This window comes from Pelobates fuscus, chromosome 3 (genome assembly GCF_036172605.1).
Source record: "Pelobates fuscus isolate aPelFus1 chromosome 3, aPelFus1.pri, whole genome shotgun sequence".
NCBI lineage: Eukaryota > Metazoa > Chordata > Amphibia > Anura > Pelobatidae > Pelobates > Pelobates fuscus.
Genome location: NC_086319.1, coordinates 12,957,340 through 12,978,608, shown reverse-complemented (window position 1 = coordinate 12,978,608; position 21,269 = coordinate 12,957,340). Strand labels below are relative to the sequence as shown.

Below are 21,269 nucleotides of genomic sequence, written 5' to 3'. Positions count from 1 at the left end.
TGCAATGTCCGTTAATGCACTGCAATATCCATCCCCTGCACTGGATATGACAAAATGTTTATGAAGAAAAGCTCATTATGGGCATTAAGCAAATGGAAAATCATTTTCCTCTTCTGTAAGTGAACATGTATTGATTTGTAAGCCTCCGGCTTTGGTGATATTTCAGTGGTGGCTGCAGGGGCAGAGATTAAATGAATTACAGCTGCAGTCACACAGCGAGAGCTATGACACGGTGTAACAGTTAGAATCCAGGCAACTAATTACATTCTCAATGGAAGCTAAGTGTTAGAGCAAGTGATGCTCCTCTTATAGTAATTGACATTAATTATAGTCCCAAAACGAGCAGCAAACACCAGCACTTATTGCAGCATATTCTTTCATAATATAATGGAACGAGAGATAACAAGAAGCACTAAATCATGGTAAATAGTCTCAGACCACATGAAAACTAGATTCAAATAGCACGTATCGAATCCATTATTAGTAATGGCTGAGGATTATTATTATTAAACTGATTGCTCTAGTCTACTAGAATTCTGAGTCGTGAAGGCAGGAGTGAGAATGACTAGCAATAGTGGGGAAAGGGAATGTATATTGTGTAAATCCCACTGTCCCATCCTGCAGGTGAATCGAGTTTCAGTACTATGGATTGATGTCACTGCTCAGACATTTCCATAACAATAAGCTCCGTTAGTGCCAGTTGTTTCAATAGAATACAGACCTGTTCTGCTCATAATTTGCATCTATTTTCCTGAACTCCAATAAAACACCAAAAATGTACAGGTGAAACAATCTGCATGATAAGATATTAAAAGATATCGTGCAACCCTTGCTACATTTAAAGGAACGAGACAAAGAAAGGCTGTGTTTGCAGCATTGTCAGAGACCGATACTGATTGGGATCATTATGATCTGCATATATACCCCCATGATAATAATTTCCATATGAAACAAGTAAAACTGTGCTTTATGATAAACACAATATACACATTGCATGTCAGAGACTGGGGACGGGCCTGGAAAGCCATGGCAGGGGCAGTAATAATATGACTTGTATTGAATGGCATCCCGCTGTGTTATTTCTAGGTATGGATGTACAGCTTCAAACCGTGTTGCTTGGAAGCTGTTTGTGAGTGCTTATCAGGACCAGGAACCTCCAGAAAATGGACAAACTATACCCATTAGACCCAACCACAGGTAAGTAACCAACCTGTGTAAAATCCATTAATGATAATGAAACAATAATATGTAAAGATACCATTAGATCGAATGGATACAATTATGCAATGAGCTGCAGTGGTACAATAAGCTGTAGTGGTTATGGTGATGGATGAGTCCCTTTAACTTCTGGGGCATAACCTGAAACCATGTACCCCTGCTACTTTCTTTGTGTTGTTATGCCAGCAACGGGTCATCAGATCTGTCTGCTCTCAAGGCAATTGAGAGCTCACTGGGAAAAGTCTAAAGTGTGCATAATTTATTTTGAGTACATTTGTTACACTTTTGAGTGATGTTAGATGCATGATTTCGAGTGATGTTAGATGCATGATTTCGAGTGATGTTAGATGCATGGTTTCGAGTGATGTTAGATGCATGATTTCGAGTTATGTTAGATGCATGATTTCGAGTGATGTTAGATGCATGGTTTTGAGTGATGTTAGATGCATGGTTTTGAGTGATGTTAGATGCATGATTTCGAGTTATGTTAGATGCATGATTTCGAGTGATGTTAGATGCATGATTTCGAGTGATGTTAGATGCATGGTTTCGAGTGATGTTAGATGCATGATTTCGAGTGATGTTAGATGCATGGTTTTGAGTGATGTTAGATGCATGGTTTCGAGTGATGTTAGATGCATGATTTCGAGTGATGTTAGATGCATGATTTCGAGTGATGTTAGATGCATGATTTCGAGTGATGTTAGATGCATGATTTCGAGTGATGTTAGATGCATGATTTCGAGTGATGTTAGCTGCATGATTTCGAGTGATGTTAGCTGCATGATTTTGATTAATGTTAGACTCATGCTTATTTTAATAAAACATTGAAAAACGCTTACTGCTTCCAATAGGGAGCGAGAGATCCGATGGCATGAGATTTGTTTTGAACGGAAGTCCTGAAGTATGTGGTACAGAGCCAGTCGCAGTGTTTCATTCGATGTCATTGTGTCTGTCTTTGTTAATTAAAGCAATACAACATTATTAGCAAACTCTGAACTAAACATTGACTTCATTTTAGGGTCAACCCAGCAAGAAGTGCAATTAAACTGTTTTCAAATGACCATATTATTCACAAACTCCAGAAGCATTTCCAGGAGTCTTACCACTCCCTGAAGGATGCTTTCCTCATGCTGGATCAGGTGAGTACACGCTACTGGCGATGATGTCTGCAAGTAAAGGACACAACTTAAGGTTTATGTTGTATTGTTCTCTACATTCAAATCTCTTTTTTTTTTTTTTTAATTCTTTATTTTTGAGCAGACGATTTTGAAATTGACCGTATAAGCTTTTACATTTATGCATTTGATATCACAGTTACTTGTATAGTTTTACAGAGTGTCAGCGGTAAAAGTTACATTATACATTTTATATACGTTGCTTTTCCTGTATACATTTTCGTCTGTTATTTTCTATTTTGTTGGCAAGCAAAATTAACTATGTACAATAGCATGTAACTAGAGGGTTGGGTTGGGAAGTAGTATTTCGGTCTCTGGCCCCGGAGGGTGTGTGACCGTTTACCCACTTCCCGTTAGTTGCTACTGCTAGTAAATGTTGTGATTTATTCCCTCGTTTGTCAGTTTATGAGTCACTAGAGCTTGCATTCAATAAAATAAAGTTAAGAGGAAAGTAAAAAGTAAGAGACAAGTACATAAGTATCCGTAGTTGCTGAGGTTGCGTTTCCTTTGTGTTTTTCGAGTTTGATCCCTCACTCGTCCGGCGGTGGTGCCGCTGCCACCCGTCCGGGTGATGGGGTGATAATTGATAATACTCGTGTTTTTAGGTTTCCGCTTTTGGAGCTGCGTGGATGCTGCCCTGCTCCCCGGGTTGCTCCCTTAGATGTCGTATTGTTCCCATAGGTCCCATACTTTTTGGAACTTAGGCATTGTGTTTCGTACCTGGGCGGTTAATTTATCCATTATGTAGTTATCTCGCATTTTTGTTTTGACCAGGGATATACTCGGGAGGTCTGGACAAGACCACTTTTGTGCCAAGGCCCTGCGGGCCGCCAGATAAAGCATATTGAGTAGCCTTTGTTCGTGCCTGGGGAGGCCTTCAGTGGGTCTCGAGAGTAGGCACGCCCAAGGATCCACTCCCAGTCGTCGTTGTAGGATTTGGGAGCTAAGTTCTACTATATTGCGCCAGTAGTTTGCTACCTCTGGGATTCAAATCTCTTTTTACAGCAAAAACTAAAGATATTTGAATGGAAGAGAAACACAACATGAATGTAAGCCCACAATGTATCAAATACAGTTAAGTTGTGTTGGTTCCCAAAATATTTCTTTAACAGCTCTTCTAATTACTGGCATCTATTTGAAAGAGAAATGTCTATTGTAACAATGTAAACTGTTATCTCTGGAACCTTCAGCTTCAGAATCACGCAATTTTTAATTTTTGTAAAATATATTCTTTATTTAATATTGGCAAGACAAGGCATAACAACCGGCACAGTGTTACCTACGCCACAGTGTACAAGCTCGTTGTCAATGCTATAGATAAAAGAGTAGGTGTCGCAGCACCCATACAATAACAAGCAAAGCATAACAGAGCAGCATTGTAGGTGAATCCTCTGGACCAATCTTTTATGTTGTAGGTAGGTCATACCATGTGGCTATTGGTGTTTTGCTAGTAGGGATTGGCTACGTTGCTTGGGTCGTCCTAATTTTCATTTTCGTTAAATGTTCATAATAAAGAAGTAGCACTGAATAAGTGTAAAAGGTGAAAATAAAAGAGAAGTGGAAGAAAAGCACGGCGAGGGTGAGGAGAGGGGGATGGAAGAGGTAGAAGGAGGGGTAGGGAGAGGGTGGAGAAGAGGCGCCATCTGCCCCCACCCCAGAAAGGGACTGGGGGGAGAGGAAGAAAGCACCTGGTTTCACCAGCGAGGGGGAGAGGTCCTTTAGGGCAGAGATGAGGCTCTGTGTGCCCACCCGGTCCTCCACTCAGTCGCGTTTGTGTCACTTTGCATCCCAGATTTTTTCAAACTTTTTTGGGGAACCTCGGGTAATAGCAGTCAGTTTATGCATTTGACATGTCTCTTTTATTGTTTGGATTACTAGGTACATAGGGGGAAAGTCTTGTTTGAGCCAGTGTTGCGCTAAGGATCGCCAGGCAGCCATAGTCAGTTTGTGCAGCAGCTTTTGTAGAATCATGCTAATTTTAGTACGAAGTAAGCAAATATTAGTAGACCACCTCATACTCTAATTTTTCTATGTGCACCAAGTGTGGTTAGGTGTTCTCAGAGTAGGACATGCTCTGTGTTTTCTTCTCTTAATGGTCAAGAACTCGACACTAGGGATCAAGTAGGTACCTTAAACTACTTCCCCTGGGGAATGTGTGTTACCGGTAATTACACTTATCATGGAGTAGGAGTTATGGGGAGTCTATGAAGGAAAGGATGGCTGGAACAAAGTTGGGAAGGAAAAAACAAAAAATAAAAATGCACACAGTATTTTGGGTGTTTTTAATGTTTAAAACAAATTCTCAAGATATTTGGTGGTCCAACTAATGCAGGGGTAGCCTCTAAATAAATGTTGTGCTATCTGGAAATGAAATGAGTGATAGCTGGATCCTGTAAGTTGAATACAAACAATGAATATGTATGTTTATACTAAAAATAGGCATTGATTCAACCCACTAGGGCCATGAGTGGATGGAGCTAAAACAAACCCAACTGCCCCGAGAGCAGGACACCTCCCTGAGCCAACTGCCCTGAGAGTAGGACACTTCCCTGAGCCAACTGCCCTGAGATTAGGAAACTTCCTTGAGCCAACTGCCCTGAGATTAAGAAACTTCCCTGAGCCAACTGCCCTGAGATTAGGACACCTTCCTTGAGCCAACTGCCCTGAGATTAAGAAACTTCCTTGAGCCAACTGCCCTGAGATTAGGACACCTTCCTGAGCCAACTGCCCTGAGATTAGGACACCTTCCTGAGCCAACTGCCCTGAGATTAAGAAACTTCCTTGAGCCATCTGCCCTGAGATTAGGAAACGTCCCGGAGATTAGGACACCTCCCTGAGCCAATTGCCCTGAGATTAAGACATCTTCTTAATTAAAATGCCCTGAGAATAATTATCCTCTCTGAGCCAACTGCCCTGAGATTAAGACATCTTCTTAATCAAAATGCCCTGAGAATAATTATCCTCTCTGAGCCAACTGCCCTGAGATTAAGACATCTTCTTAATCAAAATGCCCTGAGAATAATTATCCTTTTTGAGCCAACTGCCCTGAGATTAGGTCCCCTTTCCAGAGAACCAGTAATCAGCTACCATAGAAAGAATCCGCAGGACAAGTTGCAGAATATCCAAGGATTGATTTTATAATTTTATAACATTTTGATTTATGCTTCTATCAGGAACGTAAAGGAAAAATCAGCAGGAAAGAACTGCGTAGAATCGTGGACTCCATGATATGCCGGATCACAGATGAGCAGTTCAAAGAGTTAATGATCATTCTGGACTCGGAGCACACAGGATTTATCAGCTATCACCAGTTCTTAGACTTGTTTGAAGAGAAGGAGTCTGTGGTATGTGCGAATTCGCAGCTCAGATCCTTGCGTATTTACCCTCAGGGCATCGCTACTCGGGTGGGGAGATTTGTGTAAATCAATAAATGGCACTATTTTAAAACGGTATCTATCTGAGAATTTTTATTTATGTAGAAAGTTTAATAAGAAGGATACATTAAACATACAATGATGGCATAAACTCCTAGTTACCCTGTCACTTTGTAATATTCTCTAATTTCTCTATTGTTCTTATTGGTATATATTATAAAGGGATTACATATCTTCCAGACTGTGTTTGGGCCCAAATCTCTCTTTCACTCGTTTCTATCCTTATGTCCATTTATTCTATATTGTTGATGTGTCTGACAGGTTATTCACTAAGTGAGAATTGCCATGAATTCAAAATTGATTCAAAATGATTTTCAAATTTAGGGTTAAAAAGCAACAGTGAAAACATGATAAACCGACTCTAAATATTGATTTTAGTGAATAGCTCTGTGACAGCAATACAATAAATGTCTATAGATGAGATACTTTGATGTTAATATAAAGTCCATTTTTAGTTCTGCTATCAGTACGTCTTGAATTCTGAATATTCTGACACAGGATCGATTCTTCGCAGCCTTCTTACTGTGAGTCCGCTTGTTGAGCCGTTACAGGAAGAAGGTGGCAGGTTTTAAACCTTTACCCCAGTGAGGAATTTGGATTTATTCAGAAATTGCAGTTTAGGGGCATCTAGCCAGCACAGAAAGATACATGTTTTCTAATCTGACACTGTTTAGTGTCTAAAAGTTATAATATTAAAAATGATGATGGCTGCAATGGGGTTTATTTGCAAACCTTTGAACTGTCGTAATTTGAAAAACAGATTTTGAAACTTTAAATTGCAATACTGTAGTTGAATTGGAAAAATCCACCATGAGTGCTGTGATTGTTCAATGGCTCCATAACCTTTACCTAGTGATAGCATCACTCAGCTTTGGGTCCCAAGCATTAATATTGGGAGGCTGTTTATCCCTCTTGATTTCTCTGCCTGTCTTTTACCTGGACAATTCTCCGGTCTCCGGTTATCTGTTGTCATTAGATTACCTCCTAAAACAACGAACTCTCTCCAATCTCTATCTTCGTTGTTAAAACTATCTGGATTTGACATCAATTTAAATTGTAAAAATTGTAATAACTGAATTGTATTATTATCTTTTTAATCAGACAGGTCATAAATGGTTAAACAATAAAAGAGAGACGAAAAAGGAAGCTTCAGTTCCTGTGACGTGGGACACAGTAAGTATTTTAACTCCACACAGTTTAATTACACAGAGATTGGTGACGGTGGTGAACTCTGTTCAAACATAAGGCTTGCAGGTTTGACTCCACTTATTGCCGTAGCAGATCCAGGGGCAAATGTTCCCCCCGAGAAGTCAGGGGAATTCATGATGCAGCAGGGAATAAGTGAGGGGTCACACCCACTCTGTACCTAAATACCTGCATCCAAGTTGTTACAAAAAAATGTCAGGGACTACACTCAGTAAGTACTGAGGATAGGGGGCACTTAACTAAATTCTCAGACTGGAGGCAGGTAATTAGTGTAGATGTGATATGCCTAAATGTGTCTAGGTATTTGTCACTGTGTGTATATTTGTACGTTTGTGTATCTGTATTTGTGGGGATAAATGTGTCCACCACACAGTCCTGTAGTGCCCCTGTTCTCTGGATCCGTCCCTGACCATTGTAAGTTTGAAATAATAAATACTGCAGAGTTGGGCAAAACTTGGATCTATACTCCTGAAATGTATCCCTCCTGGCTAAATAATGGGATGAGGTTATTAATTTTGGATTGAAACAGATATATGTGTTTAAACTCTACATCATCTACAACTGCAATTAACTTCTAATACAAGCATCCCATAATCAACCTTAATCTATTAAGTTTTAATATATTAACCTTGTTTGGAAAACTCAGAAGTGCAATAAAACTTAGAAACATAGAATGTGACGGCAGATAAGAACCATTCGGCCCATCTTTCTAAATACTTTCATTAGTCCCTGGCCTAATCTTATAGTTAGGATAGCCTTATGGCTATCCCACGCATGCTTAAACTCCTTTACTGTGTTAACCTCTACCACTTCAGCTGGAAGGCTATTCCATGCATCCACTACCCTCTCAGTACAGTAATACTTCCTGATAATATTTTTAAGCCTTTGCCCCTCTAATTTAAGACTATGTCCTCTTGTTGTGGTAGTTTTTCTTCTTTTAAATATAGTCTCCTCTTTTAAAACTTGTTCCTTCCATTGTGGATACATGTCCTTGTGTGGTTTTTAAATTGCAGATCAAATTTGCCAAATTGGAATCATTATTTCACTGGACTTTCAGTTGAGCCACTGTGGCATTGAATTTGAAATTCACTTTGAATACTCACTTTAGTTATAAAAAAAACCTCTGTTTATGTCCATTCCTGCTACGTCACAGTATGGGTTAGTTCTATAGCTTTATTATAGATATGTCTTACATTTCACATTTTCTTTATACTGTTTATTCTACACTGACTGGGTATATATTTTTACTATTAGATGCAGAACATCCTTTGTGAAAAGATCACACGCAACTGGCAAGGGTTTGTGAAAGCTATCAAATCCTACGACAGTAAAGGAATTGGCATCGTCGCTAAACACGATTTTAAAAACATTTTGAAATCACACTGTCCGTCATTGTCCGAGGAGCACTTTCAAATGTACGTTGGTTCACAGCAAAACTTGTAAATGTCCACTTCTATTCCCCTTTACCCAACGTTCTAATATAGACAATATTTAAACCGAGTTTTACAGGAAATGAACACTGATGTTTTAAGTGAAATCGTATCGAGTGCACCTCCTAAACATATGAACGGCATTTTGACATATTCCTTATTCAGCTGGTATAATGATAATCTTATCTCTTTAGTAATATTTGAACTGCATCACAAGCTGGCTTCAGAGATTCGAGTACTTGTGTACATGCAGTACATATATGTCACACCACAGGTATACTCTGCACTGGAAGCCGGTTACCTTCATGAGAGTGGAAATATAATATAGAACACTGAGCACTTACATAAGCTCTATCAGCTTGTGTGCTGCTTGTCCCTGCTCGTGCCATTACACAGGGATTGATTGATGGTACTCAGAACAGGTCATGCCAGTATCTCCTCTCCAAAAACAGAATGTGCAGGCTCCTGATCTCAGGGTAGTAATACATGTCAAAGATTAGTGGGGGTTACACTCTTGGACATTAACGTAGTCACTTTTCTGTAACTAATACTCTAGGACAGATGATGGTGAGACAAATTCAATGTGATTTTCTCTTTCCGACTCCTCTCCTGGCATACCAATAACAGAGTGGGTACTGAATTAAGTACACAGGCTGCCAATAGAAGCTGCTCCCCAGTAGTGTAACTCCCACCAATCTCAGGCAGACTGAGATATTGTATGTACCAGTTCTATTTTAAGACTAAAGGAACCCACACCTACCAGTATCTCTAACCCTAACACTAACTCTAATAAAGTAAATAATGAAAGATACGTAATGCTGAACCATACATTATGTCTTCTCTCTTGTTATTTATTGTGAAGTCTGCAGATACCCTTGGTGGCAATCTATTCACATAAGCAGTGGTGTAGTTAGGTTTTGTGCTGCCCTAGGCAAGACGATGCTCGGGCACCCCCCTAATTAAAATTTTCCCCACTCCTTTCTGTCAAGGCCGCACTTTAACTGCTGGGCAGGAAGGCGGCCAGATGCTCTAAGTTTTCAGCGAGGGAACACTTTCCCCTGAGCTCTCTGCTCAGCTCCCTCACGCGCTGCAGATTGATGCCGGGAGCCGGAATATGACATCATATTCCGGCTCCCGGCATCATTGTGAGTCGTACGAGGGTTCTGAGCAGAGAGCTCAGGGGAAAGTGCTCCCTCGCTGCCCCCCCGGGAAACAACTGCCCGCCTGCCCCGTGGAAGCCTAAAGGTGGCCAGCCGGCCAGCTCTTGGGCTCCCATAAAACGAGGCAAACAAGGTAAATTGCCGCCCAAGGCAAATGCCTTGTTTGCCTCGTTGTAGAGTCATCCCTGCACATAACACATGCTTCACCCTGTATTATCTCTGTATTGGCCTCTTTAAAGTATAGACTTGATGTGCTTTCATTTATTTCCTAATGTCTGTCATCTGGACATGTTGTGGTTTCAAATAAAAAGTCGTATTGGGTAAATATCATGTAGAATCTTGTTTCTTCCCCAGAATTTGTGAGCAATACAGTGATTCCTCTTCGGATTTTATCACATACATGGAATTTCTGCAGAATTTGGGAGTAATTATGTCGCATGCAGGAGATCTGGAGGGAGTGAGCACCAACATCTTCGATGGAAGCCAGTGTCGAGAGGAATTACGTCAGACAGAGCTCTCCGACAGGTAAATAACTAAATTAGGGTTTAAAACCAGTGTTCATAATTAGTTATTTTTATTATTATTATTATTAATATTGTAAGTATATAGTTATGTTGAAAAGTCAATATTCCAACATAAATCTGATCTGCATTTACCTATTTAAATTCTGTTTAATGTTCCGATGACCCCTTTTGGAAGAATGAGAGAGATTGATCAACAAGCCAGTAACCTGACCAGGACAATGTCCACTGACCAAGTCATTGAGAAACTGAAAGCCTGTGTGACCAGGCACAGCCTCACCACCAAGGATAGCTTCCTCACATGCAAAGCGCAGGCCGGTGGGAAGGTATCAAAGAAAGATTTCAGAAAGGTACATAACTGGAGTTTGATTTTACTCACAGATTAAAGAGTCAGTAAACCTTAAACGTTTATGTATTTATTTTTATAATGTGCAAAGGAAAATTCTTTCCTTTTTACTCCTTCATTCATTCAGCATTGTATACCAAATGTAAACTGTATTATGTAACAGGTGTATGCTGCATTATACACCAGATGTAAACTGTATTATGTAACAGGTGTACGCTGCATTATACACCAGATGTAAACTGTATTATATACCAGGTATGCACTGCATTATACACCAGATGTAAACTGTATTATGTAGCAGGTATGCGCTGCATTATACACCAGATGTAACCTGTATTATATACCACGTATGTAGTGCGTTATATACCACGTATGCAGTACGTTATATACCACGTGTGCAGTGCGTTATGTATCAGGTGTGAAGAGCATTATATACCAGGTGTGAAGTGCATTATATACCAGGTGTGAAGTGCATTATATACCAGGTGTGCAGTGCGTTATATACCAGGTGTGCAGTGTGCTACATGCCAGTTGCGCACTGCATTATATAGCAGATGTGCTATATAATATAATATATATAGCAGGTGTGCAGTGCATTATGTGCCGGATGCACAATATTGTTTGCTGGCTGAATACCATAGGGCCTTAATCTTTTTTTGCACCAGTATAATTTCAATTGTTTGTTACATGAATGTTTGTTAAATCCTTTGAAAGTATTAAGGACGATCTACACATTCAGCGAATGACAAATCCCGAGTCACATCTCATTTGTCAGATCCAATGAATCCTGAAATGTAACCGTAATGATATGAGTAAGTTTAGTATTAATTATGTATTAGTAATGCGAGAATGTCATTGTTTCTCGAGTCTTCCTAACAGAACGAGCCCAGTGTCAAGTTGTTAATGAGATCTCTCAGCCTGTTAACACGTTTCCCAATCCGTGAGCCGTAAAGCTTTATTTTTACACACCGAGTAATTAACAGTTCCAGTGTAGCGGAGGAACACAATGCATACATCGGCCAGGGTGTTTTAACTCTTCTTGGGACGGAAGCATTACTGTGTAACCACTACCTTTCATTATGTGTAAAGTGCAGGCCTCGTTTGATACAGATTTTGGCTGGTTAGAATATTGTGATTGGGAGATGGGTACCTAAAAAACATACTGCCAACAAAGGTTTCAATTTAATATTGTCGGATAAGCTTTTCAAATTATTTTATATTTATGGATAAACTATTAAAAACGGTTTTTCAACATATTAAAATATCAAAAATATATACCGGTAATATACAAAACATATATCAATATACCACAAATGATCAAAAAATTACAAAATTCAAATATTATTATTTTTTTTTTTGCAGTGCATATTATGGATACAAACTGGCTTGAGGTACCCCAAAGGCAATCCTCTAGCTGCTTAGCATAAGTAACAAGTAGGGTAATCGCTAGACAATGCACAATTGTATATTATATAGTAGCAGTAACGTTAATGAAACATAAGAGTATTAAAAGTAATGAACAAGCATGGCATGACATATCCCCTTACTGATAAGAGATAGGTACTATGTGTAGATAGTCATGGTAAGGTAAGGGATACAGTAGAGTTTACCACCCCAGATAGCCCCAGCCCCCCAGCAGAATAGATTATAGGAATAGCAGCAGAATAGGTTGCATTACCCTCTGGACCTGGCAAAGTAAAAGAAGTGTGAGGTGCATCACTAGTAAGTTACACGTGTATGGCAATTAAGAGGTCCAGTACGGCCCAGGTACCCCATACTGGGTAGGCGCTGGGTTCAGAGGCCCATCTTGGTGGTCAGCCTATCCCCCTTATAGGGAATTTAGTGTCCCAGGGTGCTTGGCTTCTCAGGCTGTCAGCCAGGGGAGACTCCTGCATTTTTTTGTGCTGCACTTGCATTCTACTCCTCTCCCGGACCCTGTGCGTTTCCTTCTGCATGTTGCTGGGGTTAAGAAGCTTTGCGGTTTGCCAGCCGGCTAATTTTACCGCCTTACGCCGCTTAGGCCGTCGTCGCTGTCTCCGGTATGTCGGGCTCGTGGTGTGTGCAGTAGGTTGCTTCGGTGAGTAGCGGGATGGTTGTGGAGGTGCCTCAGTGGTCTCAGTGGGTGTCAGCCTGCTTTCCAGCTTTTTCCAAAAGGCGTCGAAGATTGCCTCTAGGCGCCGGTGTGTATCAGGAATCTCCCCTCCAGGAGTATAAGGACGCGTGTCGTCGGCCATCTTAGCTGATGCTCCACCTTGCTTGCGGGTGTTTGCGGCTCTGCTGCGGCTCAACAGTAGGGTTTGGGAGCCATCAGGGTAGGGACTGGGATAACCCCCGCCGGTCCAAAGGGGGGGGGGGGGGGTAGCAGGGCTCCAGGTACATGTTCAGCACTTCGGTCGCGCCAGTCTGGGAGAGCGGCCGCCTCTCCCCTCCTCAGCGCTCACTAGGCCTCAGTGAAGCTCGGCGTCTGGAGTGCTTGAAAAGGCTGATGGAAGCATTCGCAAGTCGGGTCTTCTCTGTGTACAGTTAGGGGTAAGTCGCTTGATGCCCGGTTTTGGCTATTTCAGGCAAAATAGCCGGTTTGCTTAGTGTGTTCCTGGGAGCTCACAAGAAACACAACCAGTCGCCATGCTTGTCAGGCCCCCATACCCCAAATATTTTTTATACTATTTTAAAAGTTTATATAAAAATATTAAATCATTTGGAAAGCTTACCCCCAAAAAGGCCTTTGTGTCCTATTCTAGCGTGTGTCTGGGGAAGGTGACATTTGTAGGGATGATTATTAAGATGCCAAAGCGTCCTTGCATAAAAGATCCATTTGAGAAGTATCCGTTTTTCATGGCGTAAACCTATTTAAAGAATAACCAAAGGCATATTGGATTGCTTTTACTTCCTGTACCACCTGTCTAGATTTTCCCAGCATTTTGAGTGCAACCTTCATTTTTTTTCCTGTTGGAAGGATCCCAGTTAGAACCTTTACACAGAGATTTGGAATCCCACATTCAACCGTGGAAACCCCCTGTCTCTATAGACAGCCTTGACAACAATGTATTACGGGATATAAATGAATTGATACCCCCTGTCTCTGTAGACAGCCTTGACAATAATGTATTACGGGATGAAAATGAATTGATACCCCCTGTCTCTGTAGACAGCCTTGACAACAATGTATTACGGGATGTAAATGAATTGATACCCCCTGTCTCTATAGACAGCCTTGACAATAATGTATTACGGGATGAAAATGAATTGATACCCCCTGTCTCTGTAGACAGCCTTGACAATAATGTATTACGGGATATAAATGAATTGATACCCCCTGTCTCTGTAGACAGCCTTGACAATAATGTATTACGGGATGTAAATGAATTGATAGAAATCAATAGGTTCCAGCAGAGAAAATGCTCTGGAAATAAAAACCAAAATGCACATTACATTATTTTATTCATTCGCCTTTTAAATATCATACTGCTGTTTCCTAAATTCAAACAATCCCCTCGGTTTAAAAGGCTTTTCAAATTATTCAATAGTTAGAAAAGGTTTCCAAGTGATTTATCTACAAAAATTCCCATAAACTTTAATGGTGATTTCTATAAAAGTTTTTCTAACAACATTGAATCACTTGGAAAGCTTATTAAATCAAAGCCAATATGTGGTAGTAAACTAATTTTCCAATTCTCATGTTTAAGGACCATCGCCATCTAGCCATCTTTGTGTTTCCTTAATGTATTCTTAAAATAACACTATACCATTTAACAAACCTGTTTTCCTGCCGCTATAGTGTCCCTATCCCCCACCCCCTGTTCAGCATACATTGGCTTAAACTAATGATTTTCTTCCATTTTCCAGTGTCAAGCCTCCCTCAGCGCTGGCTAGGTCTCCTCCTCCTATGACATCATGGCGACGGTGGCCGTAATGCTCATGCGCTGCAAAGCATGAGGATGTCCAACGTCAGATAGGGACCTTCAGAAGCCCCTCTAGTGGCTGTCTGGTGTTAACATCGCAGATTCTCAGAAACTGATGTCTTACATTGCAGGGTTAAACAGGCACTGCATCCAGACCACTTAAATGGAATGAAGTGGTCTGGGTTCATATAGTGTCCCTTTACGGTGTGAACTTTGGTTTCCCAGTTGAGTCATGTTTTTTTCATTAAATGTGCTCAAAATCAAAGTTCATACCTCTTCATTACACAGTGGCCTTTCTGATGGACTTGGACTATATATGCCTTGATGCTCATCAAGAAAAGATGGGTTGACCATCATAGGAAGCTGAGAACACGTACACATGCAGTTCCAGTGCCAGCCATTAGAATAATGAGCAGATAGTATACAAAAAAAATAAAAAATTTTATAAAAGCTGCTTGCGATTAAGTATTTTTTTGTGATGCAGCTGTCAGTTTTCTATTTAAAGCTACTGAAATAATTCATCACATCTCATCTGTCACTTCTGAGTCTTGAAGGTAATTTCCACCCCAGAGACCCAGCATAAAGCCAGATTTTACCCATGGGACCAAACTGAAACTTTTTTGAAAGAAGCACAACGTTTCCAAGTTTCCCGGTTCCCCGCGGCATCCTTTCTTTGACAGAACGTCTTAGCAGAGAGCTTTCTCCATGTATTAACACATTTGTGGTTTCCAGAAACTCTTTAAAGGGGAGATTGTTTGCTGTTAATCAGTTATTTTACATCTTTAAACATGGCACATATATACATGCTTTCTTTCATAATTTCAGGATTTTATATTTCACAGGTTTTAGAGGATCACGAACTGCATTTAGATGATGATCAGTTTCATGCACTGACTGAGAAGCTGGGATTTACGAAAGAAGGACTCGATTATTTAGATTTTGTGTCATTATTTGAAGGTACTGTGCAACCGTGCAAAGATATATACCTCTTTTATTTTACTTCTCTTTCAATTAGGATAGCAGCAGGCGAGAAGGTATGAGGAGGGAGGATTTACAGAGGGGTATATGTCCCAGGGCTCCTAGGGGCCAAACAGCAGGTAGAACTGTTAATATAGTATCATTAAAGAAACACTATAGTCACCTAAACCACTTTAGCTAAATAAAGCAGTTTTAGTGTATAGATCATTCCCCTGCAATTTCACTGCTCAATTCACTGTCATTTAGGAGTTAAATCACTTTGTTTATGTTTATGCAGCCCTAGCCACACCTCCCCTGGCTATGATTGACAGAGCCTGCATGAAAAAAAAACTGGTTTCACTTTCAATCAGATGTAATTTACCTTAAACAATTGTATATCTTTCTTTAATCACACCCAGGAGGCTCCTGCAGGGTCTAGAAAGCTATTAACATATTTATTTATTTATTTATAAAATATTTTACCAGGGTGGATACATTGAGATTTCTTTTGTTTACAAGTGTGTCCTGGGTCCACAAAACATTGCATTGTTACAATAGGATACAATATTACAAAAGTACAATATACAAACTATATATGTATATATACACACACATATATAAATGTAATACATAACAGGTAATAAATATATTCAACCATGACAGGTGCATTCTGTGCTGATGTATATTGCCATAGATCTCTTAAAAGATTTTAGATTGAATGAAGATTTGATTTGTCCCTGAGGTTATTCCATAATTATGGGGATATTGATTGACATAGCATGGGATAAGAAAATATAAATTAAACAGAACTTGCAATAAAGGAAGGATAAACTGTAGATGACTCTTTACAGGAAGTGTTTAGGAAGGCTGTGCAAGTCACATACAGGGAGGTGTGACTAGGGTTCATAAACAAAGTGATTTAAGCTAAATGGCAGAGAATTAAGCAGTGAGACTGTAGGGGCATGATCTATACACCGAAACTGCTTCATTAAGCTAAAGTTGTTTTGGTGACTATAATTTCCCTTTAAATATACCACAGGCATTGCTAGAGGGGAACTTGGGGAGCTGAACCCCTGAAATACACCACATCTGCAAGTGAACATTCTGTGGTAATTTTAAGTAAAAGGCTATCTTTAACAGTATGGCTGTTACATTGACCTTGAGCCAACAAGGGAATTGCAGGTTTTGGGCCACAAAATACAAACTGGTGAAATAACAACTGAGTTGGATTTATATTTTTCTTCAATTTAACCATTTTGAAAAAATACCCATTTCCTCATAAATACCTGTTTGTGTTTAAAACCAATCAACCTTCTTAAATGTATTTTAATTTTAAGTCCCACTTGCCTGCCTTACATATATATATATATTATAATGTACCAATCCATCCTACATCACGCTAATTCATTTCTGATTGTTCATTCTGTGTGTTTTAATCACTGTAATCTTTTGTAGCTATTGCTGGCTTTAAGATGACTCACATTCGTTTTTTTCAGCGGTGGAGAGTGTTAATTTGATGTGTGCCATGAATAAAGGCAATTTCAAAACACAATTCTAAGACCATTTTATTCACATAGAACTGTTTTAGCTATTTAGGGATATTCACTAAACCAAAAACAGAGAATATGAGAACTGTGAGAATGGGCACATAGCTTGCACTTCCGATTAGTCCCCACTCAGGTCTCAATCATGTTCTTGCTCACTTTTGCTATTACAGAGATAATCTGTACCACTTGCATATCAGACTGATCCCACCTAGAAGGGCACAAGAGATACAATCGTTTTGGCCTTCTTCTGGCCTGGCCAGCGGGGTGTTACTGATACCCCTCTAGGCACAATCAGCACGGGGTCTACGTCTGGATTACCCTTTTGATTTAGGCAGAGCCTAATAAATACATTGCAACAAAGAGAGAGAAAGAGAATGGTAATTGATATGTGCCATAAATAAAGGCAATTTCCAAACCTTCTTGTTTTTAGCTATTTAGGGCTATTCACAAAACCAAGAATTGTGCAAAATTAACATGGGAATTTGGACCAGCTGGAAAATTACTGAACTGTCCAATTCAGATGAATTTTCACATTGTGCAGCACTGGCACAGGAAGCACTTCTAGTGGCCACCTGAGTGACTGTACCTAGAGGTGTTCCCAGGGAGTAATGTAAACACTGACATTGCTCAGCCTGCAGAACTGTAATGGCTCTGGTGACTACAGGCATAACCCGCTTTACATACACTCACTTTAAGTACACTCGCGAGTACAGACATTCCCGCATCTCTTCTGTCCGCGAGTGAACAGGAAATGGAAGGTTCTATTCTCGCCTGAAGCAACTCAGTTCAGTGTCATTGGGGCAAGAACTTTTCACACCTTCTGCCATGGCACAGGTTAATCATCTCAAATTTATAATACCTACTCCTAGCTGAATATATATTTTTTTCTGCCCATATATTGTCCATATTCTGCAATCGGCTGCTATCCAGTGACAGGGTTTACCCTGCCATTTTCTATAACTATGACTTAGCAGCTTAGCTGCATTAGCCACAATTCTGAGGATTCAAAGTTAAACCATAAATGCTTAAAGTGATGAAGAGATGTTTCTAAACAAAGTGTGCAACTAAGCTGCTAATAAATACAAATTGGCACTGTATTGATAGAAAATGGCCCAGTGGGCAGGTTTATTTTACGTTTCCTCCCAGTTTAATGATGTCAGATGAGTAAAACATTAAAGATAAATGGTACAATCTGGAATGAGATTTGTTTTTTTTTTACTGTTTGTTTTAACTGAATAAAAGCCCACTGGAAATCATTTAATAAATCACTGGAGATAAGATCACTGGAAATCTGCAGTTGCAGTATCAGTTATGCCTGTAAATGACTATTGTAATGCAGTACATGCATTGGGAAGTGAAAAAAGGTATTGCTTCACTTTAAGTACATTTTGCACTTTAAGTACATGTGCAATTCGTTTCGGACCGAATATGAATTCGGACGAATTTCGGGCAATTCGGACATTCAAGTACTTCCGAAGTTCCGAAATTACAGAATTACCGAATTTCCGAAGTGTCAAAGTGCTGAAGTGCCGAAGTTGCTGAAGTGCCGTAGTGTCAAAGTGCCGAAGTTCCGAAGCACAGTATTGCCTAAGTACTAATATACTTACCCAGTGAAAGAAGAAGAATGTTACATTCTATATATACAAAAGTATACAAACATAGCGAGGATTCAGCTGTAAGTATTTGCAACACTTACAACAATCAAGTAACATACATTCGTATACAAATGTAAGTTACTTGGCCAGTCAATGTAATGACAGGAATGAATAAGTAGATAACTCCCTAATTCCCACGGTATTAGGGAGCTATCTACTAAAAGGCTGAAAGTCCTAAATTGGTCTTTCAGCCAAATGTACTAATACTAAGTAAAGATTACTAAGTATTAGTAAATTATGCCCCTATTAAACAGTGAACAGTGCTCACTGTTAAAAAAAAAAAAAAAGGCCCCCACCCGTGCTTTTAAACTAAAGGGGGGACCAATTGCCCCCCCCCCCGGCCCCGACCCCTGAGCGGCGGGTGGGGGCCCTAATGTAAAATAATGAGGGGGGGGGACCTATTGTCCTGCCCCCGGGCCCCCACCCCTGAGCGGTGGGTGGGGGCGCTAAATACTAATAAGGGGGTGGGGACCTAATGGCCTCCCTCCCTGAGCGGGTGGGGCCCTAAATTTTTTTTACCCCTCCCAGGTGACTAGGGGTCCCCAAAACCCTAGTCACCCCCTCCCCCCCCCAAAAAAATTATCCCCCTACCTACCCTCCTCACCCTAAAAATAATGAGGGGGGGACCTTTAACTAAGTACCTGTAAAAAAAAAAAAAAAAACTTACCATTCAATGTTTTCTTTCTTCTAAAATCTTATTTTTTCATCCCCAAAAAGGCCAAATAAAAAACCATAATAACTAACGCACTTAAAAAAATCCAGCGCAAAAAAAATAATCCTTCTTTACCCGGCGAGGGCTCCGCGCAGACTGACCTCTGCAGGGCGGGGGAAGCCTTGCCCCGCCCTGCAATTAGGCTCAGAGCACTCTGATTGGTGGGTTTAAGCCATCCAATCAGAGTGCTCTGACAGGTAAATGAAGAGACTAACAGGTAAGTGTCTACATTTACCTGTCACCGCACTCTGATTGGTTGGTTTGAAATCCACCAATCAGAGTGCTCTGTGTCATTTTACACAGCGTGGGAAAGTTATTTGGAATTTTTCCACGCTGCATAATTTGACTCATAACTCTCTGATTGGTGGATTAAGTAACAATTTTTTTGAATGGTTTTATGTTTGGGGGTGGGTCAGGTTGGGAAGGGCTACTCTAACCAAAAAGAGTGTTTTTAGTAAAATACAGTTTTTTGGTTGTAGTAACCCTTTAGGACAGAAGATATAAAATAGTGATATAAGTGTCTGAAATACCATAAAATGGACAATACACAGGTTTATGGAAATGACTGCTCTCCTGCTAAGAATGTGTGTATATATAATTATCTTGGGTCGTGACTAATGTGAAATGTGCATTTAATGTTTCAGCCCCTGGAAGCAGAGAGGGGAATGTTTTACAAATTCGCACAAACCACCGCGTCAATCAGGCAAGATTTAACTTCATGTCGGCAGAAGAATGTCTCAGCAAATTATTAGATAAATTGCGGGAAGGTTACGAGGTAAGCATGAGTTTGCGAGAAGGTGCTCTATTCAGATATGAATTAAAAATGTTAATTTAAAGTGATGAGCATTATACCAATGACTTTCTAATGGCATTCCTACGAATGTCGATAATATTGGAATACATCACTACAATGTGTCATATTGCAGTGTCACAGCTGTAGGGTTCATTAGATGTTATGAACATAGACTGTAACTCCCATCACAATGAGTGGCATGCTTCTGATCAGGCCTAGCTAGGTGTAAAATGATAATGGACTGTTCCTCACAGCACAGTGAGTTTTTACATTTACAACGTTACATAGCTGAAAAGAGACATGCGCTCATCAAGTGTAACCTTTCTTACATCTGTTTTTGCTGTTGATCCAAAAGAAGGCAAAACACTCAATTGCTTTCCAATTTTTCAACAAATTAGGATAAAATTCCTTGTCGACCCCAGAATGGCAGTCAGATATCTCCTTGGATCTTGAAGCAATAACCCCACAAATTAAAAATGATATTACTGTATATTTAGTTTTTGCAACTATTCATCCGATTGCTGTTTAAACATCAGTACAGACTCTGATTAAATCACCTCTTCTGGCAAGAAGTATAGTTCTTACTGTAAAAAAAAAAACATTTCCTTTGCCTTATACTAAATCTCCTTTCTTCCAGTCTAAATGTGTGACCTCCTATCCTATATATAGTTCTGTTTATGAATAGATTTCCAGACAATGGTTTTTATTGGCCCCGAATATATTTGTATAATGCGTTTATTGGGGAATCCATCATAATGATTCAAAATATGGTAACAGCTAATTTGTGAATAATTAACATAAGTCACATTTAATGTTTATGGTGGTTTATTAGGTACCGAGATCAGAGCTCAGCAGTTTCATTCTCGCCTGCACAGCAATTTAAACACACTCATAGACTATGACACACAGATTGTGAATGGACTGACTGATCCATAAATGCTGCAGATATCATTTCAAATTCCACCCTGAATCTGAGTTAATAGATCTCTGCCTTTACCTATATATCTAATACAAGTTAAATATAAAACCCTCTGTACATACCTCTATCTGCACAGACTTACATTTAATGTGAATCCCAACATAACATGATTTCAAAAGTTTTGTGTGATTGTATCAGATTACAATTTCTTTCAGATTTTACTGTACATTTATACTATATATATAGAAACCTCATTGGTAGAAATGAGAAAAAACAAGACCATTTTTTTTT

The 21,269-nt window shown here is 39.8% G+C and overlaps 1 protein-coding gene across 2 annotated transcripts in view; it reads left to right on the top strand.

Moving 5' to 3' along the window:
* EFCAB6 (EF-hand calcium binding domain 6) overlaps positions 1-21,269 on the top strand; it is a 110,909-nt gene that overhangs the window by 48,798 nt on the left and 40,842 nt on the right. For both annotated transcript variants that reach the window (XM_063446717.1, XM_063446716.1), the window contains exons 10-18: positions 1,087-1,197; positions 2,240-2,360; positions 5,570-5,740; positions 6,932-7,003; positions 8,291-8,451; positions 9,981-10,151; positions 10,326-10,497; positions 15,238-15,352; positions 19,911-20,041. In XM_063446717.1, coding sequence (XP_063302787.1) covers positions 1,087-1,197; positions 2,240-2,360; positions 5,570-5,740; positions 6,932-7,003; positions 8,291-8,451; positions 9,981-10,151; positions 10,326-10,497; positions 15,238-15,352; positions 19,911-20,041 — 1,225 coding nt within the window. The remainder of the gene's footprint in view (positions 1-1,086; positions 1,198-2,239; positions 2,361-5,569; positions 5,741-6,931; positions 7,004-8,290; positions 8,452-9,980; positions 10,152-10,325; positions 10,498-15,237; positions 15,353-19,910; positions 20,042-21,269) is intronic.